Below are 25,610 nucleotides of genomic sequence, written 5' to 3'. Positions count from 1 at the left end.
AGTTTCCAAAAATGGAAATTAGGGGTATTAGGGCCAACTTTTTTAGGGCCACCAATCATTTTCCTATTAAAAAATAAACTTTTACATCATTTTTCAATATATATTAGATTCCATCCCATACATAACTTCACAAGTGTTTCAGATCACCAACTCTCTCTCTCTCTCTCTCTCTCTCTCTCTCTCTCTCTCTCCCTCTCCCTCTCCCACCTCCATTGATGCTACCAACTCTCAACTTCGAGCGGACTCGAATTCATATTCAAGGACGAATCTAATCTTCGCTATAGTCGGTATTGTCTCTTCGCTCTGTGAATCGTTCAAGCATATATATATGCTTGTGCTTTTGTTTCAGTGTTGTTAATTATTTTGATTGTTTTGTTCTCGTTCGATTAACTTGTTTGAACAATCTGAGTTTGAAGTGTGAGAGTCGAATTCTCAAGTTAGGGTTTAAGTTTTGATTTCTCAAGTCAGGCAATGGCATTTTGGTACAGTGAAGGCCTACTTGTGAAGTTGATGAGTGCGTATATATATATAGTTCGTATATACATTTAGTGCAAAACTAATGTGCTTCTCGAAGTTGATGAGTCGATCAATAGATAAATATTAAACGCATATACAAACATGCTCTGTTGTTGATTTCTGGTTTTTGATTTATCATGAATATGAGGTTTTTAAACTTAATTATTTCTTTTATTTTTGAATTTTATGGAGTTCTGTGATTTTTGGACTTGGCATGTTGATGTTGATTTCTAGTTTTTTTGCTTATTTTGATGTCTAATTGGCTCAATATTTAGTGTTTAGCATCATAAAACATGAAACACATTTGGTGAATTTGTTTTTTGTATTTTTTGTTTTTCTCAAGAATATGAGGTGGTTTAAACTTTACTTTATTTTATTTTTGAACCTTATGGAGTTCCGTGATTATTGGATTTGGAATGTTGATGTTGATTTCTGGTTTTTGCTTATTTTGATGTCTAATTGGTTCAATATTTAGCGTTTATCACCATAAAACATAAAACAAATTTGGTGAATTTGGTTTTTTATTTTTGTCAAGAATATGAGGTGTTTAAACTTGATTTTTTATTTGAATTTTATGGAGTTCTGTGATTGTTGAATTTGGGACGTTGATATTGTGTTGAAAACTTGATTTCTAGTTTTTGCTTATTTTGACATCGAATTGATCACCATCATTAGTCAAAACTTGGCAATTGTTGTATACACTAATGACTTCAGCATTGATCGGTTTTGTTTTCCAGGCAAAGAAGAACCATGAGTACACAACTATTGGACATTCAACCCCGTGAACTAAAGTTCACATGTAAGTATAAAGATATAAAATTCCCCATAGTTACTGAATCTTTTGCTTGATATTGTTGCCAATCATCAATATTATGTATTTCAGTTAGAAGATTCAGTCTCACTTGCAAGTAATAAATATGGAGACTTCTGATTATTATTTTTATTAGTGTATATCTGATATTAGCTTCCCTTAATGCATATAATTGTATGTGAAGACAGAGAAGCATTGATTTAACTAGCCCATGAGCAGGTTATCTCTGATCTGAGGTTTGTCTTTGCGTATTAACTCGAGGTGGGTAACAAGGAACATTCTGAGGCATGCCAACAAGGCATATCCAGGGACATTTTCTTCACTTCTCCGCATGTTATTCTTACTTTATTTAGATGACAGTTGGATAACCATAATATTCATGATTTTGTTGTTCTACAATTTTTTTGGCCTAGTTAGTAGAAACATATATATGCAGAAAAACATAATCAGAGACTCATCTGTGTTTGGTACAAGGCGATATTAAGCCTCTTCTGTGTGAGGTGAGAGCGCGGCCATTACCTTGTTGCATTTAAATTGTAGCATGGAAAAGCAATGTAATACTGGTTGCTGCACTTTCTTAAGCCCATTTTGAGATGCTGTTGTTGTTGGTCACAACTATTTATATATAGCCTTGCCCAATAAAATAGATTCCTCACAGGCCGAGATGTACTTGTTTCAAGATGACTCTTCTTTAGGGCAATCCTTGTTTCTCTGTAGGCATTTCTTGCCCTCGATTGGATAACTCAAATACCGTAATACCGTAATATCGTTTAAAATTGTGTTGAACTGTCAGATTCATGTCAGACAATAATTACATTATGTTGCGATGAGGGAAATGGTCATCATGTTGAGGGGAAGAGGGTGGATTTCTGGGCATCCTAATACATAAATGGTCTGGAATTTTTAAGTCTCGAAGTCAGTTTTAGGATAAGAAGATGAATGAGCTGAGTATGGTTTTTTTTTTTTTTTAGTGAACTTTTAGGTGCCAGCTAACACATACATGAGCATGCACAACAAAATTATGGTTCTTGCAGATTTCTGATGATTACTGATTTGCTTACAATCTTGTAAAGGTCCAATTACCAAAAAAAAATTCTGAGCTCTGCATGTTAAAGATGACAATAATTTTATCTCTTACTTTGCTTCTTATCACTGGTAGTACTAAATTTACTCAATATTTCAGTTGCTTTTGTCCTTTGTCCTGCTCTACAATGTGGTGGTGTTTTCCTACCCTTGCTTACCTCAAGTTGATCAAGTAAAACAATGAATTACTGCTTGTAGGTTGTGTATAGTGTCCCGTTGTTATTTATATATTATCTTATACTGAAAAACTAATAAGTCTCTCTCTCTCTCTCTCTCTCTCTCTCTCTCTAGTTGAGTTAAAGAAACAAAGTTCATGTGCAATTCAACTTCACAATATCTCTGATCAGTATGTAGCTTTTAAGGTATGGTTATTTTTTTGCTTTAACTTTCATCTAGTTATTTTTGGTTAAAGCGTCCTTTATATTATGTTATCAGTTTTCCTTGTATAAATCTTATCTCCTCTCTACTTTATATAATCTAGGACTCAAATATGATGATGACATTAAGGTGAAGATAATTTGTTTTGAAATGGAGACTTATGGAAGTTCATGTAATTGGAAAATCATATTGGCAGGTGAAGACTACATCTCCAAAGAAATATTGTGTGCGACCCAACGTAGGCATCATCAAACCGAAGTCAAAATGTGATTTCATGGGTATATACATACATACTCCATTTTCTTTCTTTTCCAGAATTTTATTTTTGTGTTTCTATTACACATGAAATTGTGAATAGTACCACCTTTTTGCTTAAGTTAAATACTTTTCCCAAGGCTTTGTTATGTAAGATTTTGCCGTTTATATATTCTGTTAAAACTTTTTCTGTCTACTTTAAACTAAAATTTTCTTCTCTAGCACGCAAATCAGAATCATCTTGCTTGATTGAGAAAATTTCGATACCAGCAAGCATCAAGTTAACCTCATAAAGGAGACAAACAAATGGCTCGTGAAGTGTTCCAGGAATGTTAATAAGTTGTGTGGAGTGAATTGGTGAGACTATTAGCTAAAAACACAGTTATGAAAGGAATATGGCTTCCGTTTGATTGGAATGTGGGACAGGAACCAAATTCAATATTTAAGACAACTATGATCATGGTTTCAAACTTTGAATCCATTCAACACTTGAAGAGGCCAAGTTTCAGAAATCATTCGAATTGAACAATCTAGATTTTTGAAGGTTCCAAGAGAGTCTGAAATTTAGGATTAAGGAACAACTGTAAAAATATTACAAGACTCTGTAGCAAAAAGGTGACAAACTGTTTGGAATGCAGAATCTTAAATCAACGGACGATGATATGCACTGTTTTGTATGTGTGGAACAATCAGCCAAACTGAATGAAAGAACATCTATATGCTCACTTATGGTCCACATCTCAATAATTTCTGGCATACTATATCATGATTTCCATCACAAATGGGCTTCCCTGTGAAGTGAAGCTATGGTATATGTATGACAACAGAGAAAACTTGCCTGTATGGTGACATTAAATGTCATGATTAACTCTAATTGTGTTACTAAGGTTGTGGGACTACAACATGATGGTAATAGGCCTGGTATGTCCTTAAAAGTAGCCATTACCTTATAGTCACAAATGGCATATATCATCATTGTTATTATTGTTTTGTTAAGAATGTTACATGCCTACTCATTATTGGACACTACAGTTTTGTTATTATACAAGTTTAAACCTTCTGACCTTCAACAACTATTCACTCCACTTCTTTGGCCAACGTAGTCACTATGCAAGCTCAACCATCAGCACCATCTGATATGAAGTGCAAGGATAAATTTCTAATTCAAAGCACTGTTGTACCCTTTGGGACAACTGAAGAGGATATTACACCTGGCATGGTAAGGATCTGGGCAGGGGTTGTAGATGATTTTAGTTTTTTCATGATTGTTTATTATTGTTCTCTGTGGCAGTATGCGAAAGATAGTGGCAAACACATTGAAGAAAGTAAGCTCAAGGTCATACTGACTAGCCCATCCCATTTGCCTGTATTGCTACTAACTAACGGAGTTATGAAGCAAGAACCATCATATGGAACTTCAGTACAGAAAGACAAACTGCCGAGCGGAGTTGAGAATCTTCCTCCTCATGTGGTGAGTACAAAAACATCCTATCTGACATCATCAGCTTTAAGGCCACCTATTTTCATTGGCCATTATTGCTACCTGCATGTGATCTTCATGCCCTTCATAGGGCCTAGATTGCAGTGGCCTTGGATTCACCGCATCAATTCTTCTAACATTGCCCACTCACTCTCTCCTCTCTCTGTATATGAATATTGTTTTATGTATATAGATGTATGTATATCTTCCTCTAAAAATTCTAGATTGATGTAAACAACAAAAACTGAACCCCCAAGGACCAATGCCCTTTTTCTAAAAGAAAGAGAACAAAAATACAAATGAAAACCCAAACACTAATTCCTATTTCTTGAGAAATTCCTCAATTACCCTAATCAATTATGGGTAATTGATTGGTGATTGGGGTGGCAGTGGAGGTGGTGGTCAGAGGAGGAGTGTAGAGAGAGTGAGCAGTGGGGGCTGAAGCGAAGAAGAGGAGACAAGAGAAACAGATCACTGTTCTGCCTTTTGGGTTGCTCCCATTCACGTTCTATCTCTACTAACTAAACTGTTTCTTTCTCTAAAAATATTAACTTTGTTGTATCAACTAGCAAGTCTGACATGGGAGGTTAGTTTAATTTCGGAAACCACATGAGAGGTCCTGTAATTGTCAAGAACCTCAAGTGGGGTCCGTCTAATTATCTCTAAAGATAGCCCAACATCCCAACTATACAGCAGTCTCATTTTCATTTCTGGATTCTCCCTTTGGTTATTTGTGTTTTTTTCCCCTTCTTTTGATAAGTATTTTCATCTTTGGATTCTAAGTTGAGAAATGTTAAGCGTAGCCCTGCTCTGATTCTTCTCTTTTATCCTTTCCCCACTTCTTTGCCTTGACTAGTTGGCCTTACTCTCAGAGTAGTGAAAATGTTATTGTGGAAATTTCCTATAACGAATTTCTGCTTATGAAAATTTGTCTTTTTCTTTACTTGTGCCAGATAGCTAAGGATGTTGAGGATGTCAAAAGTGCTCCAGTTATGGAGTTGTTGAGGCCTTGCAAGGATGTAGAGTTGAGCCCATCAAAGGATGTCGAGCCAAGACTGTTTATGGATGTGGAGGATCCAAAACTGAAGTTGGGTAAAGACATTGAGCAGCTGAAGTCAAAGCTCAGTGAGGTTAGTCTTTGCATACTAAGGCCATGTTTGTTTAGGTGGACATGAGCTTGGGATTGGACTAATAGTTCAATAAAATTATTAATCCGATGTTTGGTTAAACAATTGAAGTACGGACTAATTATTTTAAACTTGACTATTAGTTAAGATAGGATACATAATCCAACGGATTCGTAGTCCTAAGACTATTAGTCATGGGAATGTTAATCCAATCCACCCAAACAAACATAGCCTAAGTTTATACTATATAGGATAGCTAACTAGCCGTAGGTAGACATGCACACACTGATCAAGTGATTTTTTTTTTAAAAAAAAAGCAGGACAAAATATATTTGGGACATGTTAAAATTTTATATCTTTTATAAATTTGTCATATATCAAATATATGAATTATTTATTCAAAAAGGTAATTAAAAAAAAATAACACTGATTAAAATTAAAAGTCATATATTTCAAAATTTAAACTTAAAAAATCATTCACGTAATAATTGCATTATTGAAAAACAATTGTACATTACTGAAATTCATGCAAAAATGCTATGAATTCACCCTTATCAACCCATAATTTATTCCAAATGTGTTTGTGTGGTAGAGATTAAATTGATGAAGTATAAAGTCCATAAGTAAAATAAATTTGAACTATTGATTCCTTTTTGTAGATAAATTTTGAGTTTGTAAGTACGGTTTTGTCGTATTGTTGAAATACATATGATGTGTTCATCTTATAAATCTTCCAAAATATATCTAGGGTGCACAAGTTGCATTACATAAAATGCAAAACATTGTTACTATGATGAGATTTCATCACATAGGTTGTGTTCGGAAAATTCAAGAAGGGTTGTCGAAATGTCTGTTAAGTATTTGATATTATGAATTTAAATTTTTAGTTAAGATATATTGAACAAGTGTCAGACGTGCTTTTAGAAATGTTTGCAAAATGTCTGATAGTAGTGTCATGCTTCTTGGTAGGATCACAAACACTTAGATCAGGTGAGTTAGGCTTATCAAAGAGTGAATAAGGCTTATCAGTGGTCATTTAAATTATATTTTCATGAGCAGGAATGAGTTTTTGTTTTTTGGGAACCATCACGTGTTACATTCTTTAAGTTAGAGAAAACATTTATAAGAAATTGTGGAATTTGTTGTAGGCTGACTTAACCATTTCGAGGCTAACCGAACAGAGAGCCACAAACATTCAAGAGAGGGAAACGCTCAAGCAAGAACTGGTTACTTTTCTTCTTCTTCTTTTCCTTTTCTTTTTTACCGCATGTTTATTTTGTTTTTTGTTTCTTGTAAATAAGTCACATTTTTTTTTTGGTTGTCTTTGGTAATCTTTTTTTAAAATTATGTCAATTTTTTTTACTTTTACAATTTGTCTCATATAGACGAATCTAAAAAGTAAAAAAATTATGGAAAAAAAAAAAAAAACTGTTTTTGGCTTTTTTTTTGGTGGTGTTTTTTGGACTTTTTTTCAAATATTTATAAAAAAAAAACCTTATTTTTTTGGTTTGTCTAGTCATGTAGAACTTAAAAACCTGAAACTTTTTTTTTAAGAAAATTAAAAAATCACTAACGACAAAAAAACTATTTTTGGCTTCTTTTTTTTTTGTGGTGTTTTCTGTACTTTTTTTTCAGATAATTTTAAAAATATTTATTTTTCCTGTTTACCTAGTCGAGTAGAATTCAAAAACCTAATATATATATATATATATATATATATTTTTAAAAGTACACTAAATACAACAACAACAACAAAAAGTTCAAAAAAGCAAACACCAAATAGGAAATATCCAAAAGCAATAGTTTACAAGTTGATTGGAGATTGTATGCAAACTTGGTTCAAATCTGGAAAACTAGATGGCAAGTTAGAAAATAGAGTTGAAAATCTAACAGCTAAATCCGCAACGGGTGACAAATCCGACGGATAGGAATAATTCGAACACTTTCCACCCAGCCTCACCTCTACCAAGGCTTGATCCCGAGTAATACTAAGCATACTAAGCATCCTGAAAAGTTTCATGTAGATTTTTTATTCTTAGATTACACGCAATAAAGCATAATACACTAATTGAAGTATGAAAATTTTTTATTAAAGTATTTTAAAGATGTTTCTTTTGCAAACAGTCTATTTCAAAGGCAAAGTCATCATGTAACTTATTTTGTATTAGTTAATTTATATGTTGTTTGAAATGTAATGATCTTATTTTTAATGAATAATGTTTGCACTTTCTTAGTTATAAAATTATCAACAATGCTAGGTATCATGAAATACTTTTCATGAAAATAATCATGAAAGTTTTATGACCCTTGAATTACATTTAGAATAAAGTACCACACACTAATTAAGGTAATCCAATGATCATAAATCTTTCATGATCATTTTCATGAAAAAATTTTCATGATCCCTAACTTTTCTCAAAAATTAAAAACAAACTATTTTTATATAATTTTATCTTTTAGGAGGGTAGAAATAATTTATTTATTTATTTATTTTCGTTAAATTAGTTTCTATTTTTACAAAAGCCAAACATGTCGACAACGTTAATATTATTATTAAACCAATCTAATAAATCAAAAAAATTTAGAACTAAAAACATTTCGTATATTAAATATATTGTAACACATTAAAAACTTAATAATTAGTTATTACATGATAACTATTCAAAAATATATTTTAATGGAAAAACAACCATCTATTACATGATAACTATTCTAAAACATCAACTTAAACAATTACCCGTTACATGATCGTTATTAAACGTATAATAAAAACTAATTTGGTAAAACAATAAAAATATAAAAGATTTGTCATATTTATATAATTTTATCTTTGGTGGGTATAATTTTTAAAAATTAAAAAATAATTTTTTAACGTTTATTTTTATTAAAATAATTTATATTATCAAATTGATGACTTTGCTCTTAAAATTGAGCATTTTCTGTTTGCAAAAAAAATGATGTCTTCAATTGTCGTCTTTATTAGGAATGAAATTTAAAATTCACGATCAAATATATCACAATTAAAAGGATAGAGACCAAAGTAACATAATCGCAAACCACAATAACCGTTAATATAATTCACCATTTTCTTTTTGTTATTTATTTCCTTTTCTTTTTGTTATGCACAGGTGAGTTCCACAAAGGAAAATGAAACTGCAGTTTTCACCTTTGTTTCAAATTGTTAGTCCGTAATGAAAGAATTTCGTGTCGAAATTTTTAATTTTTTTTGACGAAATTCTTAATTTTTTTTTATCAATTTGTGAAAAAATTAAAAATTTCGATGCAAGAATATATTTGGTTTGGAGTTTTACAATTTTCTGAATTTTTAATTCTTTTTAGTAATTTTTGTTAATATTTTAGTTAATATTTTTTAATTTTTAAATTCACTTAATCTAGATATATTTAAAAGTACAAAATCAATGCAAAGATCTTTTAAAAATTAATTGAATACAAAAAAAAATCAAAATTCCATACATATTTGTATTTTATTGTATTTAATGAATTTTTAAATAAAAAAAAAATTGTACAAATTTTGTACTTTTAAAGTACGTCTAGATTGATTAAAATGTTGAAAAAATACAAATTGAAAACTCAATTTTTTTTTTGAAAGTTTCAAACCAAATAGAGTGATTATTTTTATGTTTTCAGTTTTCATGTCCTAGAGAAACAATTTAAGACGGAAGGAGTACAATTTTTGGCAATGTTTCACACAGGATTCAAAAACGACTTTCCTTGCTGTACCATAATTTTGACATTCAGCATTTCGTTTTGTTTTTGTCTTGCGCAGGCAATGTTGAGGAAGAATGGGGTAAAGACAGTTCAGGTCGGATTTCCCTTTCTTTTTGTTTTTATGGTTGCGCTAATCAGTCTTGCAGTCGGATACCTTCTGCGCCCTTAGGGAAGAAGAAATCTTTTGTGTCTACTCAAGTTTTAAAATTGCTTGAACTCTTTGAAAGGGGCTATATTTAGAGGTGGGGCATAGGATTAGCGGTTAGCGGTCATTTAATCAGTGCAAGCAACTTCGTAGCAGGATAGTCGTCGATACACTGGACATATTGCAGTCTCTTTGGAAATGCATGTAGAAGGTGAAAAAAAAAAAAAAAAAACCCAGATGGCCTTGAATGAAAGAAGATAAATAATCTCTATTGTGATCATTCCAATTGCATTCCTTTGCCCTTCTATTTTTCCGGGAATATTTATGCCATTTGTATTGTATTGTTAAGTTCAGTTTTTTTACATTTTCTAACATTTGGTGAAATAGAAATAAAAAAGCAACATAAAACATTTTTTTTATAATCAAAGAGAAATATTTTTCAAACTAGAATCTTACCACCATCACACCAAGACGACAACTATAGCACATTAGTTCAAATGAAAAATATTTGCTGTAAAAAAATATATTTTCTTCATCGTAGGTGTTGTACTAGATCAATGAATATAGAGTGACTACCAGACTTCTCCTAAGATTGCATTGACTGGATATGGATTCTTCATTGTAGAACTTCACATTGGGAATTGGCTTAAATTCAATTTATTGGCTTAAAAAAAATAATAATAATGTTAGAAAATAACTTATTTACCCTTCATACTAACAAACTTAATAGGCAAGGGCAAAAATGAAAAGAATGTAGTATTAACTTTCTACCGAATTTTTGAGCTTTTTGCTTCTTTCTTCTTTTAAAAAACACAAAAATAGAGAAGTTGGTTTCCTTAAAGGAATGTAAACAGACAATACTTTTTATTTCTTTAGACTAAAAAAAAAAACTTAATATGCAAGTTTTTTAAAATTTGCCTAACAAAGCCTAATAATATATATTTGAATAGACATGCATTCAACATTTGGTCCCTAAGAGGAGAGAGATTCAAAATCCTATTCACATCATTTTTGGAAATACAAATTCAAAAATCCTACTTGTGTTCCTGGCTAAACAGAGTTATTTAGAGCACTACCGTAGCATGTGCAATGAGATTGCGCAAAAAGAGATTGATAAGACTGACCTTACTTCTTATCCAGCGGACCAAGGTTGGCCAAGTCAATTCTACGCATCTCCTGACTACTGCACTATGTCAACATACTACTGAGTTAATGCTTTACACAATTCTGAATAATTAGCAATAACAAATAACAAAGTCGATACCTGGAGCACCAAGAACCATCTTATTGACTTCGAAGAACACTTGCAATGAGAATATCATCAAATTTATAACTTACATATACAACAAACAAGTTTACAGTGACAAAATTGCAATCTGTAAATGAAATCTAAGTGCACAAGAGATTTTCACAAAATGGGACATAGATGTGAAACAAAAGATGGATTCTACACCTTTGTCTCACATCTGTGTCTCATTCTGTGAAAATCTTCTGTGCCCCTAGCTGATCTGCAAAGCCAGCAAAAATTACAAGGGAGAGTAATATGCACAACTTGGACCACACAAAACAGTCATACAAAAATATGCAAAGTTCTGATTTTTCTGGGGAAAAATGCAGTGAGTGAACCAGCCTCATGGGAGAGCCATGAATGAACTCTTTAATCAATGGCTGACCCTCGATAAAATTGAATTGAAACCACCATAATGAATAAATTCTATGATGCCCTCAAGACCCCATACTGCAACACTCGTAGATTTTAGCAAACAACAAACCTCAAATCAACAGCCGATTGCAAATCCTACCAACAAAATGCTGATGAAAATCAGTTTTGTGCTACCCTTCTTGTTTCCCTTATTGCAATTGGTGATCGCTTTGTTCAGGTGGTGAACCAGGAAGGACGGGTACAAAACCCCGCCCGCCAAAAACGGGCCGCATGAAACCATTATCAAATTTACGCCAATAGTAGTGGACAGAACGAGAAGGGGTGGCCAGAAGCATCCGTAAGCTGTTTGGGCGAGGCACGGTTGGGCTACAAAGATCGGCTTCTGAGCCTTGCCCGTTGGCAAGGAGTGGCACAATGAAGGATTTCGGAGTTGTGGGTTCGGTGGACAGCATTCTGCTTAGGTTATTTGGTGAAGGCAACAGGAGTCTCACCAAAGGTTTAGTCATCAACCCAAACACCTGCGTATGCCCAGAAGGGTAAACGACGTTAGACCTCCTTTAGATGTTGGGATAATATCAGAAAAATGAAAAACGGGAAAATTACTTGCATAAATTATAGAGTGCAAAGGGTGCCAGTGAGATCTATGCCAATTTTGCACAGTTTTTACTTGCGCTGGGCGCGTATGTCACAAAGGAAAAGAGAATGAAAGAAAGAATAACATGTCAAGAAAACAAATGTATAGGGCGGGCGCAAATGTCATATTAGACAAATTATAGCTAATGATAAGGATTTTTAGGATAATAATATATCAAATGGGAAATCATTTCATTAATCTATAGCCAAAAAGGTTTTATTTAAATTCAATATCCTCATGAGTCATGGTCAAACTACCCAAACAGTTATCTAGTTGCTAGGGCCTTTAACACATTTATTTTTAGAGTAGTGATTGGTAGCTCGAAAGAGCTCCCCCGAATTTCCCCCGAAACGAAAACGACGTCGCTTTCGTCGTTTTTTTTTTTTTTTTTTTTCATTTTAGAAGAAGAAGAAGAATTTCATCAGAAGAAGAAGAAAATCAGAAAGAAGGAAGAAAGGGAAGAAGAAGGAGGAAGAAAAGAAAGAAGAGAAGGAAGAAGAGAAAGACTGGAGGGGCCATCAACCAGGGCGGGGGGGAGGCGGAGGCGGAGGTGGAGGCGGGCGACGATCGGACAATCGGGGACGACAATCGGAGTGAGCTGCGACGATCGGACAATCAGGGACAACGATCGGCGGGACGACGATCCCCCTCCATTCCTCTTCCCCTCCTCTTTCTCTTCTCCTCTCCTCTTCTCCCTCTCTCTCTGTGTTTCGGGGGATTCGGGGGACGATTTTTCGGGGAAAAAATCATTTCTCTTATTTTTATTATCAAAATTAAATAGTGCACAAACAAACTTTATTCCTAAATTACGTTCTTTTTAAAAAGTTTTTTTTTACAAAGTGTGGTTGCAAAGCACGTTTTTTACTTAGACTCCGTTTGTTTCGACGTAAAATATTTTACACAAAAAAATATTTTCCTTGTAAATTGATTTTACATAGAAAAAATGTTTTTGTTTTTGTTTTTGTTTTTGTTTTTCGGTATTTAGTTGACACTTGAAACAAAAATATTTCATTGTCTAAAAGAGAAATTTTGATTCAATAATGTGTCATTTATGACTTTTTAGTGAGTTAAAGATATTTATTTGAAAAGGCTAAATGTGTAGAAAAGATAGTAAGAGTCAACTTTTTAAAAATTGACTTTCAAAATTTTTAAAGGTAAGTCATTTTTGGAAAAATGATGCACAAATATTTTTCTTAAAAAAATTTTTACTTGCTTTTTGTTCAACCAAACAACGAAAAATGAGTAAAATATTTTTTACAAAAACATTTTACGTCAAAACAAACGAAACCTTAATGCAAAACACTATCTGAACTTTTTTTTGTCTCAAGTGTTTATATTCAAGTAAGAACATTGTTGGCAACACCACTTTTCAAGAAAAATGTGATTGATTGCTAACCACGTTTTACCGTAGTTTGGAAATAAAGTTTGTCCATACAATATTTGTTTAATTTTGATTTTAAAAATAAAAAAGGTTAAAGAGCCCTTGTTGCTAGTGACCAGGTTCAGGTGAGGCTGACAAGACCATGAGCAGAGGGTATTAATGGACAAAGCTCAGTCCAGCCTCACCGCAAGCCATATATCTGAAAAGTTTAGGTCGAATCAAATCAAATTTGGCGCTATCTCACATTCCATTGAATTTTAAAAGCCCAAGGAATCTTTAATGCTAATTCTTTTCTATGAACGGTCATTTTGGCAGTTGAAGCAAGTTTTGAGGAATCATGGTAACCGTTCAGAACTCCACCCCCAAAAATATTGCCAATATTTTGGAAATGTTCAGGAAACAGAAACTCTTGAAGAGTTATTCAGGGTATCATTTTAGCATGGCTAGGTCCAGCCCTGTACTTGACCACAACTGTAATTAGAAGCGTAAGATATCTTACCATTGTGCTGAAAAGAACAACTGTGATGGTACTGGTGATCATGACTGCATTTGCACGCAATTGGGTATGGCCTCCCTTTGTGAACTGCAAGTATGAAAATTAAGAACACATTATATAATATTCCCACATCGAAAATTGGTTTCAAAACCCCTGCTTCCCAGGTCACATAGAACCGCCTACAGAATCGACTAAATGTAGACACATGCACATGTGTATCTTTACTGTTGATAGGAAAAATCAATCTCTGTTTAATGAAAAGGATACGCTTGAATAAGTTACCTGATTATAAGCAAGGGCTATAGAAACAGCACCTCTCATAAGACCTGCCCACCAAATGGTAACCTGAAAATAGAGGGGTTAAATTAAAGGGTGTTGAACATGCCAAATAATTCAAGGACATCAAAAACATGGAACCAGAATGATAAACTTATACTTGCTGCTTTAGTTCAATTTTTTCATGTGAAGACTTCCGAGTCAAATTGGATAAAAATGATAATGGGAAAACAAAGGCTGCTCTTCCAACTAAAATCAGTCCCAATAGTATTGAGCTGACTCCAATTGATGTTCCAGGGCTGCAAGAGAAAAAAGTCACATAAATAACCAGCCATTCAATCAGGCAATAACAGATATAATTCACCATCTTTCATTCGTAACGACAGTCCAAGACAATGTGTAATGGCCACTAATTTTCTTTTGACATATGAACCATACCTGTCACTTACAAATCTCCACTTTTCAATATCCAAGGCATCCATACCAACATAAAGAAAGATAAATATCTCACACATAAATGACAGTGTTGCAAAAGCATGCCTGCAAACATGTTTAAAGGCAACTTAGACATTAGTACCATCATAAATTGGATGGCACTCTGCCAATACAGAAACAGTATAAAAATAAATAAATAAAATTTGTTCCTTGGACATTAAACATACTTGGTAGTGACTCTTGAACTCTCTGTGACATTATGCCAGGTGTAGTGGGACATCACAATCCCACAAAAGAAGACAGTGAGAATCGCACTTAAAAAGAATAACTGCAAGACAAATTAGGCTATTAAAATTTCCGTGTTAAGATGATAAAATTCCACAACTCCAAGAAGAAAAAACAAAAACAAATACAAATACAAAAGAAAAGGAAAAGGAAAACGTAAAATAGGTGCCTACAAGTGGAAAATCTTACTTCAGACAACATATACGAAAGGTAAGCCATGAGCATCATAAGAGCAACCTCACGATCAGTAGAGTGCCTGGAGTATACAATGAAAAGTATAAATAATTATCCTCAATAAATAATTGAAAATTATCGCATTTGATCCTATCATTCTCTCTTTCCATAAGCTACCAAAGATTTCAAAAATGGCCTCCCTCTCTCTCTCTCTCTCTACGTGTGCCCGTGTCCACACATGCACAATCCAAATATAGCAGCCAGCAGAACCACATTCATATGCTACTAATGGCATACCAACATATCAGGTGCAGAAGCAGAGATAAAGGGAGATTTTAATCACCTGCAACTGAACCATTCCTATGGCCCACATTCATGGATTCTCTGTTTTAAACTACAAACTCCCCAAAAAATATCAGGCACTCGCTTGCATGGTCAATTAAGTGACAATGACATAAGACAAATTTACAACCATGACAATCATATTACAAACCTGCCAAAATAAAGCTTTCTGATTATGAATGCACTAAGCAATCCAGCCTGCACAAGTATAAAATCAAATGTCATAAACCATATGGCCAGAAGCAAATACATACACACATATACACACACCAGAGAGAGAGAGAGGACTCACTGCAACTCCCAACAAGGTACTTGTGAAAAATAGATATAGGAAATTGCCGACTAACTGCAACAATGTGCTAGAGTTGATATTAGTTAGGTCAAAGCTCTGAATTGCATTGAAAAGAACAATTGATGTGGCATCATTTACAACCCCTTCCCCAAAAACAAGACTGTACAGTAGAGGTGTCTCATCTTGATTAAGAACCTGCAACACCAAACCAGATACATTGAAGCATGAGAAGTGTTCTCACTTAAGACAAGACCACAATATCAAAAAGGTATCCTTACCTGCAAGGTACAAACAGAATCTGTTGCAGAAAAGATTGCTCCAATTGCTGCAAACAATCAAGTAAAATGAGAGAAGAAGAAGATAAGTTGTATAAGAGAGAAATAGTCAGGATTAAAGTATAAAGAAAACAGAAAGGGAGTGGTACCAAGATAATCTCCTATATCAAGGGAACCAATATTCATTTTCTTAAACAAATTCATAGCACCTGAGCCAAAAAGAAAAAAAGAGTAGTGAATAATTGTACAACCATGAGCTGCATTCAACACTAGTAAACCCAAAAAACAACTAATATTTTAGTAAATAAAATTTGAAATCACAAGAATTTCACAGAAAAGTCAATTGTTTTGCCCATCTCCGTTTTCTCTGTTCTGATAAATGGAAGAACATGTAGGAAAAAGCGAATATGTAGAACCAATGCAAGAGGTCCCATAAACTCATTTGTTTGGGGACTAACATCCACATCCTCCAGACAATGAAAAACAAGTGAACTATTCAGAACACCAACTTATGCACTTGTGTATTCAACTCTCTTCCTTTATGCTCCTCCAATCTCCTATTTATGGCATATTAGGCCTGTTTGGTAGAGCTTATAAACTGCTTATTTCAGCTTTTAGCTTAATTTAAGCTAAAATACTGTGTTTGGTGCAGTTTAAGTTAACCAGCTTATAGCTTAAATCAAGCTATTTCTCAGCTTATCTCAAAAGCTGGTCAGGGGGTGCTTAAATTTTTTACTTAAGCGCGCAGCTGGTATGGGGGGCTAAAATTACTTAAATGCCCTCGTCAATGCTCAAATATTAATATTAATTAATATTAATATTAATTAAAAAATAAAAAATTGTATATTTCTGAAGAAAAAGAAAAAAAATCAATATTAATTGAAAAATAAATATTAATTGGTATTAATTATTAATAAATTCGTATTGTATATTTTTATATTAATTAAAAAATAAAAAATTGTATATTTCTCAAGAAAAAGAAAAAAATCAATATTAATTGGTATTAATTATTAATAAATTAATATTGTATACTTTTGTAATGAATTAATTATTAATTGATACTAATTAATGGCAATTGTTGATTATTAATATTAATTGATACTAATAAAAATTAAATATTAATATTAATTTATACTAATTAATAATTTTAGTATTAATTAAGACTAATTAAGCCATTAATTGATACAATTAATAATTTTAGTATTAATTGATACTAATTAAGCAATTAATTAATACTAATTAATTTATAATGAAAAATAATTGTGACAATAATACTTCCATTCATTTTTAGCAAATGTATCAATTTTTATATTAATTGATACTAATTAATACTAATTATATTAACTTTTATTAATGAAAATTAAAACTAAAAAAAATGACGAAATAATTATTTTTATATCATATAAGGGTAGAAAGAACAATTATACAGTAAAAAGCTATTTTACAGTTTATTAACCAAATACTACTCTGCTGCTTAAATTCATAATCTCACAGCTGCACAAAACAAGTTAACAGCTTATGTTCGCAGCTATAAGCCATAATCTGTTAAGTTATAATCTATAATTACTTTTCCACAGCTCTACCAAACGGGGCCATTATAATGAAAAGAGTAAGTTGTTATGGTTATTGCACATTGGAACATGTAACAAATGCACACATAAACAAGGTAATTGAAATAATTAGCAGCAGGCATGACCGATATGTGAATTTAACTGAGTTTTATCACCAAATGAACACTTGGTGCATTTACATCTACACAAAAGTACTGTAAATTCTTATATATTTCAGAGCCATTGACTTTTCATTCAACAATCCTATTAAAAAAGAAGGAAAACAACTACGAGCACAAGTACAGCACTTAAGAGCTTCCTGCTACAGCATCTTGCCTTTAGCATCGCAAACAAGTTGGAACAATCACTGTCAGGGATGTGGCAGTACTCTTTCGATGAGAGAGTTTCTTGCCCAATAAATTTTCATCAGAACTACTATTGCTGTTTTAAGCTTTTTTCTTTTTATACAGAGATGCAGAAACAAAAAAGAGGAAATGACCACAGATACAAGAGCATACCGAATGAGATGATGGCAAAGGATATCAGAGTACCAATTGCACCAAACATCATGATAGTCATGAAGTTGCGGAAAAATTGTTTCTTCTTTACCTGGAACCTGATAAAATATATTCAGATAAAGGAAAAAACAAAAAAAAAAAAAAAAAAAAAAAAAAAAAAAAAAAAAAAATTGAAGAAGAAGAAGAAGAAGAAAGAATTGACGTCATTAAAATTCAGAATGTACAATACAATCATCTAGAGAGAGGGATATTTCAAATTATACTTTCCCACTCCCACCAGTCTATGATTTATTCATGAGCCACATAAAAGAACAGCCTATTATTAAACATACTAAATACACTAGGAACACTAGAGGACATTGGCAACCAAAAATGTAGTTACATTAATTTAATGTTAAATTTCCTGTTCAAAATGCCCTGATATAAATGGTAATTGCATAAAAATTCTATCTCCACTTCTAGTGTCAATGAGGAAAAGAAAAAAGAACAGAAAAAAAAAATGTTGATAGAAGCTATTAAAAAAAAGTATTACTCAAGTGAGGACCAACTAACTTTTCAATTATTATGACAGTCATGTTGTATGTTGCAGTTAGTTCATCACCTCTGCTGGGGGCAAACAATTTTCTACAATAATCTAGAGTAGCTCGTTATGCACTATATAGATGCCACAATGAACAAATTATAAAGTATTTATGTCAACATCAAAACACTATCATACCTGATGTGGAAATAACAATGCATAATCAAACGAACAGATGACCAAATGGAAGTAAGGTTTCAAAACTTTGATTAAAACTTCCAAACACTCTAGCTCATGTCACATGTTTAAATTTCTGTGCATGCACACAACAATTTAATAACAAAATTTCATGTGCCTGATTTGATAGAAGACTATCATCACAAAGAGTCAAACCCAATTTTGCTCATAAAAAGCAGATAACCAATGAAAATGAACATACCCTGCATTGAAAATGATAGGTGGAAGAAGATATATAAAGAAAAGATCTTCACTGAAAACTAAAAGATGTGAATTTGTTCCTCCACTAGTTAGTAGAATAACAACTCCAGTGCACAGACCCTGTCATCAACCCACAAAAAATCAAATTCAGTTCATCTTTACCCACTATAAACTACAAATATATGCATGCACACACCAGTTTATACACAAACTCACAATTATGAGGGCTGTGATGGACTCGTTCATCCAACGATTCTCTTCCAACAGATGCCCGAGCACAATACACGTACAAAGAAGTGCCACAAATAAGTTTATAGAGACCACCGAAGTGTAATCAGACGTAGATACCATTTCCATCTTCGCCAATAAAGAAACTAAGCCAAGTCCCATCTTATCCAACTCGATTGATCACAAAAGTGAATTAAACTAAACTAAAACACCAAACTGTTTGCTTCCCACAATACAAGACCCAACTAACTTTCAATTTCCCTTCAAGCCTTAGATTTTCAATTTCTGAAATTCGTTCCAGTGATGGTGCCAGCTCTCACAAAACCAAATAAATTCTGTAAAACAAAACAAATAGTATACTGTTCAAATCAATTGTGTACGGCCAGCTCAAACTTTCACACAAGCTTAATTATACAATACAGATATAAAACATGTATTGAAGCCGATTTGCATAGCTCAATCTTAATCAGAAATTCAATTAAACACAAGCACATATATACGATCAATCGGTTATAGAAAGTTCAAACTGTCTCACAAGTTCAATTATACAACACAGATTTATAACATATATAAAAACTGATTGAGTAACTATCACCAGATTTGCATAGCTCAATCTCTATCAAAAGTCCAATTACAAGCATGCACATGCATATATATACACATATATAGGATCAATCGGCTATATCAAGCTAAACTTTCTCACAAGCTCAATTATACGATACAGATATAAACATATATTGAAGCTGAGTGAAAAAGCTACTACCAGATTTGCATAGCTCAATCTTAATCAGAAGTTCAATTACACACAAGCACATATATAGGATCAATCGGTTATAGAAACCTCAAAATGTCTCACAAGTTCAATTATACAACACAGATTTTAACATACATAGAAACTGATTGAATAATTACCAACAGATTTGCATAGCTCAATCTCTCTCAAAAGTCCAATTACAAAACACGTACATGCATATATATACACATATATAGGATCAACCGATTATAGAAAGCTCAAACCATCTCATAAGTTCAATTATACAACACAGATTTTAACATATATAGAAACTGATTGAGTAACTACCACCAGATTTGCATAGCTCAATCTCTCTCAAAAGTCCAATTACAAACACATTCTTGCATATATATATACACACATATATAGGATCAATCGATTATATCAAGCTCAACTTTCTCACTTGATCAATTAGATAAGACACCAGATTTGCATTAGCTCAATCATTCTCGGAAGTCCAATTACACACGAACAAGCACAAATACAAGTATAGAACTCTTCATACGTATATACATCTATGTAGGAGATGAGTGAATTTCTTACCTGCAGAGCTGGAAAAATTCAAGTACGAATCAGAAATTTGTGATCCAAGTAGATCTCGACTGTGAAGAACAAATTCAAACTGATCACCTACTCGAAATTGATTTTTGCTTTCAAAAACACATATAAATTGAGTAAATTCGTTGTGAAATTGTGAATGAATTGAAGAATCGAACTCTAGAAGCAGAGAATGAAGAGAGAGAGAGAGAGAGAGAGACGTAGGGTATTGCAGCTCCGTGCCAAGAACGAAATTTCTAGAGAGAGGAGAGAGGGGGGACGGAACGTTGGGGCCGCGAAAAGATAGTTAAATAGTCCGTGTGGAGAGAGAGAGAGGAGTTCTGAAGTTTGAATTTTTTGTGGAGTGATCCTGACCGTTGATTTTTTGGGGCGTGTGCTTCGGATGGCTGATTTGTTAGTATCACGAGAATAGAATCTTTTTTTTTTAGGATCTGTTTGGTTGTGCATTTTTTGTTTTTCTGTTTTCATTTTATTACTTTTAAAAACTTTTTTTTAGATTTTTTTTGAAAAAATCCATAATTTTATTTCTGAAAATAGGAAAATTGAAAATGAAATATGTTTTTTGTATTTTTTTAAGAAAAATAAAACAATAAAATAGAAAATAAAAATACAACCAAACAAACTGGACTTTACTCCTTTATGTCTTTAGATGAAACAATTATTTGATGCATCATGCAATCATGTCATACACTATTTCTACTTTTTATATATTATTTTTAAAAATATTAATATGATGTTTTCCAATATACAAAGCCAATCTTCTCTCTCTGGGTCCGGCTGCTGCCTCCCAGTGCTGACTTGTTCTTTTTTGTTTTCCAATTTGAGTTGGATTTGAAGATATTTTAATTATAAAAAGATAAAATAATTTTTTTAATTTAATAAGATAAAATATTATATTCAATTCATAATTATTATATTCTTTTTCTTAAAAAAGTTAAAAAGTTAAAAAATTAATCTCAAATCAGGCTTTTTAGCCAAAAGTCAAAAAGTCAATCCGCTTCCCAAACGAACTCATAATAATTATTTTACTTTCATGCCCCTCGTTTGCGAATAGACTATTTTAGTAACTTTTAAATTTTTTAACCAATATATAAGATAAAAAAAATGAATATGTTTGGAATGACTTTTTGATTTTTTATGAAAAGATATACAAAAAGTAAAGAGAAAAATGAATATTTGACTTTTTGATATAAATTATAGGTTTTTTAATTTTTTTAATAATTTTTTGACTTTTAGACTAAAACTGTGCATACCATACGAGGCATTTTGAAATAACTTTTGTTTTAAATGTTATTTGAGGGATTAATTTAGGAGAAATTACAAATTAGTGAATTAGAAAAAAATATTTATAAAAAAGTTGTAATTACTTTTTCTAATTCAACCGTTGTGTAATTCTCCCATTACTTTATTAAGTGTTCTGGGGTAACAAGATGATTCTATTTCGTGCAATTTATTTTAAGTTAAAAGTTAATAATTAGATAGTAAAAATTAAAAATACTCATTCTCTATTTTTAAATAATTAACTTTTTCAGCTTATTTAAGATATTTCTACCTAATAAGTTGTAGGAAAAAATTATACTAAACAGTTTTAAGCAAGCAAGTGCAGAACTAGAAAGTTGACTTGATGGGGGCCAAATTATGAATATCATATATTCCTCACAGAATTTTTCGAAATATATTTCATTACGAGAAAATTTTAAAAGTCTAATTGACGTATATATGTTTTATAATTTATTTGTTATTACGTGATACTTTTTGTGCTGATTTTATTTTTTTTTAGTCCAAAACTTATATTATTTGTAGCACTAATGCCTCGTTTGGGAATATATTTTTTTAGTAACTTTTTTATTTTTTAACTAAAATGTAATATAAAAAAAACTAGTATGTTTGGGATGACTTTTTTGACTTTTTGTGAAAAGATGTACAAAAAGTAGAGAGAAAATGGAATCTTTGACTTTTTGATATGAGTTGTTGGCTTTTTGATTTTTTTAGTAGCTTTTTAACTTTTTGCTAAAAAAGACAGTTGCCAAACGAGACCTAAATATAGTATTCATGTGCGGCTAATAAATATCAAAATTTTATTGTTTTCTTATTATAAAAAGTTTCCTAATTAAATTTACCTAAACTTTACATATATTATAAATACTTAAAATTTTGTAGAGGACTAAATAATTTTTGGTTTCTATTTTTGTTTATTTTATTTTATTTTTGGTTGTCTTTTTGCGGGGGTGGCCTAGGTCCGCCCGATAAGCAAATCATAAAATATATAACAAACCTCCCCAACTTCTATTTACAGTTTACTAGACATAATTAATTTAAATAAATTGAAAAAAAAATATGAGTGAGCGATGCTTTTGATTTATACTTTTAGATTATTAATTTTTAATTTATAATAAATTACATCAAAGAACACGATAGTATGTCAACTTAATTTTTATTAATTGAAATGGTAAGACTTATCACTTTTATATTATTTTTGATTAATTATTATTGATAAAATATTCATACTACACAAACCAAACATGGTGTTCAAAATATCTATAAATTTTCTTGAATCTTATCTTATGAACCTTGCAAGCATATCATACAATGAATTTGTGTCTTGAGAGTCTCTAACAAATAGTTTTTTTTTTTTTTTTTTTTTTTGTCTACTAGCCCCTGGTTGGTTGGTTCTTCGGTGTGCCAGGTAGATATCAAAAGTGCTCCAACTACGTATATAAGCAGGACTCCTTTTCCATTCATAGAAAATTATATTTAGAGTAAATTACAAATTCTTCTGTGAGATTTTGAAATTTACAATCAGCCCCTTAAAATTTTATATCGCACGATAAAGATCCCTTTTGTTAGTCAATTGTTAAGTCAACTAACTGATTTTGTTAAGTTGCTTATGGACTTATTGGTTTATTTTCATCACATCATCTCTCTACTTTTTTATACATCTTTTTATAATAAGTAAAAAAGTCAACTTATAAGCGCTACATCCAAAACAACCCTTATAATATTTTTTTTAACTCTCAATGCACCAAAAAATTGAAGGGAAACAAAATGAAAGAATGAGAGGTTATGAGGTAACAATAGAGGAGTGAAAAGATAAAGATATAGCGGTGGAGGAATGGAAAAGCAATTTAGGGAGTTAATGGAGATGATGGTCGTCATGGTGAAAGGGTGGAAGAGGGGAAAAAAGTGGCCACTGTGTTGATTCTAATGAGGAAGAATAACAAAGTAAAGAAAAAATGAAAAAAAAAAAAAGAATGAGTGGAAATGAAGGAAATAAGGATACTGGTCATTACTTTAGTATTGGAGGGTAATCAAATAATTTAGTATTAACATTTCCAAATGCCCATACCTTTCTTCTTAGGACCTCTCACTTCTTTGTACCTTCACCAACAAAATTGCTCTCTTCCTCATTTTTCTTTAGACCCCTACCATAATCTCGAATATACCCTCACCTCAATATTTTGTCTCTCTTCTCTCACTTCACCGGTCTTTCAACCATAACCCATTTCGGCCGACGACCTCTTCCCCTCATCACAGCCTCGGCCGGCAACTTTCCTATCATCACCCGCTCACCTCCAGACCAAACCTACCACCACTACCACCTCTACCTCTCCCCCATCTACCATCTTACACCAACCTCCCCATTGACGTCGCTCTCCCTCTTAGTCATTCATCAATGCTGCTACCCACAAAATAACCCTAGAGCCCTCCTTCACCATGCTCGTGTTTGATTTTTCTTCATTTAAAATAGTCCGGCTTGGTTTGGAAAACCAATACCAAACAAATTGTGGAGGTTCAAGTGCAGACTACCCAACAAATTGTGGTATTTCGGTTGAAGACAGTCGAACAAATGGCAGTGGTTCAGGCCTAAAGTACCGAACCGAATATGAGAAGAGAATTTGGTACAAACACAAGCAAGTTTAACCTAGTTTTGAGGATCGTCTTTGAGCATGAAGAAAATATTGAGAACAATGTCCTAAAAGAGCTTTGAAAACACTATATCAATCATTTTCGTTACAAACAAAGAAATGGGTATTAATACAAATCTTCGATTGTTTTGTTTTTCTAATCCTCCTCATCCTCCTCCTCCTCCTCCCCCTTTTTCTTTTCTTCTTCCCCCAAAACCCTAACCCTAGATCTAGGCTTTTTTTATCTAAAAGTAACAATCTTCGTCGGAGGTGAGGAAGTGGTGACTGCACCACTTCTCTCTCTCTCTCTCTCTCTCTCTCTCTCTCTCTCTCTCTTTGTGTACGATGGTGGTGAAGGGCTACGAAGGTGAAGGTGGTAGTGGTGGTGGTGGGGGTGGGGGTGATGGTAATGAAGGTGAGACATCAAAATGAGTACTGGTTGCAGCAACTAGGGGCTGTTATGGTCGAAGATGGTAATAACTACCGAAGGTAGTGAGGGATGGAATTAGGGTTAGGGTTTGGGTTTGAAAAATTAGAGTTAGAAGATTAGAGATAAGGGTAAAAATGAGATTTTATGTTTGGACAAAATTAGAATTAAAAAAAATAAAAGAGGTGGGAGTTCAAAGTAGAAAGGTGTTAGCTATATATTTTGTGAAAGCCAGTTACAATCCGACACGTGGCAGAATAAGGGTATTATTGGAAAATAATTTAAGTCTCCAATCCTGATCGTACACGTGGTGATGATGATTGGTTCTCACATGGTCTGAGCAACATTGGATCAGTAAAGAAACGCAAGGTGACGTGGCTTCAACGGTTACTCATATTCAAATTCAAATACAGGAGGGAAGCCTAACTGCAAATGGTGGCATAATGGAGCTATTTGTAAGGCAACATGATCAGCGATCATGGAGGAGCAGTTCGACGGTTCGAAGAGCAGTTCGAAGGTCATCTTCGACAAGTATAAATAGCAGAGAGACCCCCAGGAAAAGGGAGGGGACTCAGATCATAGATACCAGTCTTTATTTCATATTTTACTTTTCAGTTTTACATTCCTGTACTTTCAATACCTGCACTTTACATATCTGCACTGCACTTCAATTCATAGGAGTAGTCTCAAGTAGATTCAAGTGGACTGTTGCTGTAAACCTCTTCGAGGCTGAGTTCGGACTATTGTAAGTTTTTCATTTTTATGAAATACTTCCATTGTTCTTCATATTAATTGTTATTTCTCTTAATTTCTCCTAAGTCAAGCCACCAGTAAAAGTCCTCTTCAATGAGGCTGAAAGAACTAAAACACAATCGTCTGGTAATTGGTTGGCAATC

The 25,610-nt window shown here is 32.7% G+C and overlaps 2 protein-coding genes across 9 annotated transcripts; one reads left to right on the top strand and one right to left on the bottom strand.

Moving 5' to 3' along the window:
• The first annotated feature begins 98 nt into the window (after window positions 1–98).
• LOC114264874 (vesicle-associated protein 1-2) lies at window positions 99–9,801 on the top strand. 5 transcript variants are annotated; one of them, XM_082881609.1, is made up of 10 exons: window positions 119–171; window positions 204–287; window positions 1,254–1,315; window positions 2,702–2,772; window positions 2,985–3,066; window positions 4,147–4,262; window positions 4,335–4,514; window positions 5,477–5,653; window positions 6,799–6,876; window positions 9,438–9,801. In XM_082881609.1, exons 3-10 carry the CDS (start codon window positions 1,267–1,269, stop codon window positions 9,546–9,548), a joined length of 864 nt encoding a protein of 287 aa, XP_082737735.1. In that variant the 5' UTR covers window positions 119–171; window positions 204–287; window positions 1,254–1,266; the 3' UTR covers window positions 9,549–9,801. The 5 variants fall into 5 exon arrangements, with proteins under 5 accessions (XP_082737732.1, XP_082737735.1, XP_082737733.1 ...); XM_082881607.1 differs by having other exon boundaries at window positions 126–167; XM_082881608.1 differs by having other exon boundaries at window positions 139–167; window positions 198–287.
• A 990-nt stretch (window positions 9,802–10,791) lies between these two features.
• LOC114264872 (sodium/hydrogen exchanger 2) lies at window positions 10,792–21,049 on the bottom strand. Of its 4 annotated transcripts, none has more exons than XM_028205587.2 (16): window positions 20,583–20,683; window positions 20,368–20,426; window positions 19,020–19,366; window positions 18,805–18,923; window positions 17,846–17,943; window positions 15,927–15,986; window positions 15,781–15,827; window positions 15,503–15,697; window positions 15,362–15,408; window positions 14,884–14,950; window positions 14,637–14,737; window positions 14,413–14,514; window positions 14,135–14,273; window positions 13,981–14,043; window positions 13,702–13,785; window positions 10,792–11,705 (listed from the first exon to the last, which is right to left on the bottom strand). In XM_028205587.2, exons 3-16 carry the CDS (start codon window positions 19,191–19,193, stop codon window positions 11,376–11,378), a joined length of 1,626 nt encoding a protein of 541 aa, XP_028061388.1. In that variant the 5' UTR covers window positions 19,194–19,366; window positions 20,368–20,426; window positions 20,583–20,683; the 3' UTR covers window positions 10,792–11,375. The 4 variants fall into 4 exon arrangements, with proteins under 4 accessions (XP_028061388.1, XP_082737731.1, XP_028061387.1 ...); XM_082881605.1 differs by having other exon boundaries at window positions 17,846–17,936; window positions 20,583–20,651; XM_028205586.2 differs by having other exon boundaries at window positions 20,368–21,049.
• Between the last annotated feature and the right edge of the window lie 4,561 nt (window positions 21,050–25,610).

The sequence above is a fragment of the Camellia sinensis genome, chromosome 7 (assembly GCF_055761805.1).
Source record: "Camellia sinensis isolate YWXY chromosome 7, ASM5576180v1, whole genome shotgun sequence".
NCBI classification, from domain to species: domain Eukaryota; kingdom Viridiplantae; phylum Streptophyta; class Magnoliopsida; order Ericales; family Theaceae; genus Camellia; species Camellia sinensis.
Note: the sequence above shows the minus strand (reverse complement) of the source record. Positions and strands in the feature narration are given on the sequence as shown.

Bases quoted from the DNA above. Each gene is read 5' to 3' on its own strand.
- LOC114264874 (XM_082881606.1), top strand. From the start codon at position 1,267: ATGAGTACACAACTATTGGACATTCAACCCCGTGAACTAAAGTTCACA. The intron at 3,067-4,146 runs GTATATACATAC...TGGCCAACGTAG, and splicing joins GTCAAAATGTGATTTCATGG to TCACTATGCAAGCTCAACCA. The intron at 5,654-6,798 runs GTTAGTCTTTGC...AATTTGTTGTAG, and splicing joins TGAAGTCAAAGCTCAGTGAG to GCTGACTTAACCATTTCGAG.
- LOC114264872 (XM_028205586.2), bottom strand. From the start codon at position 19,193: ATGGGACTTGGCTTAGTTTCTTTATTGGCGAAGATGGAAATGGTATCT. The intron at 15,987-17,845 runs GTATGCTCTTGT...TTTTTGGCTCAG, and splicing joins CTTTGCCATCATCTCATTCG to GTGCTATGAATTTGTTTAAG. The intron at 14,951-15,361 runs GTTTGTAATATG...TGTATACTCCAG, and splicing joins AGAAAGCTTTATTTTGGCAG to GCACTCTACTGATCGTGAGG.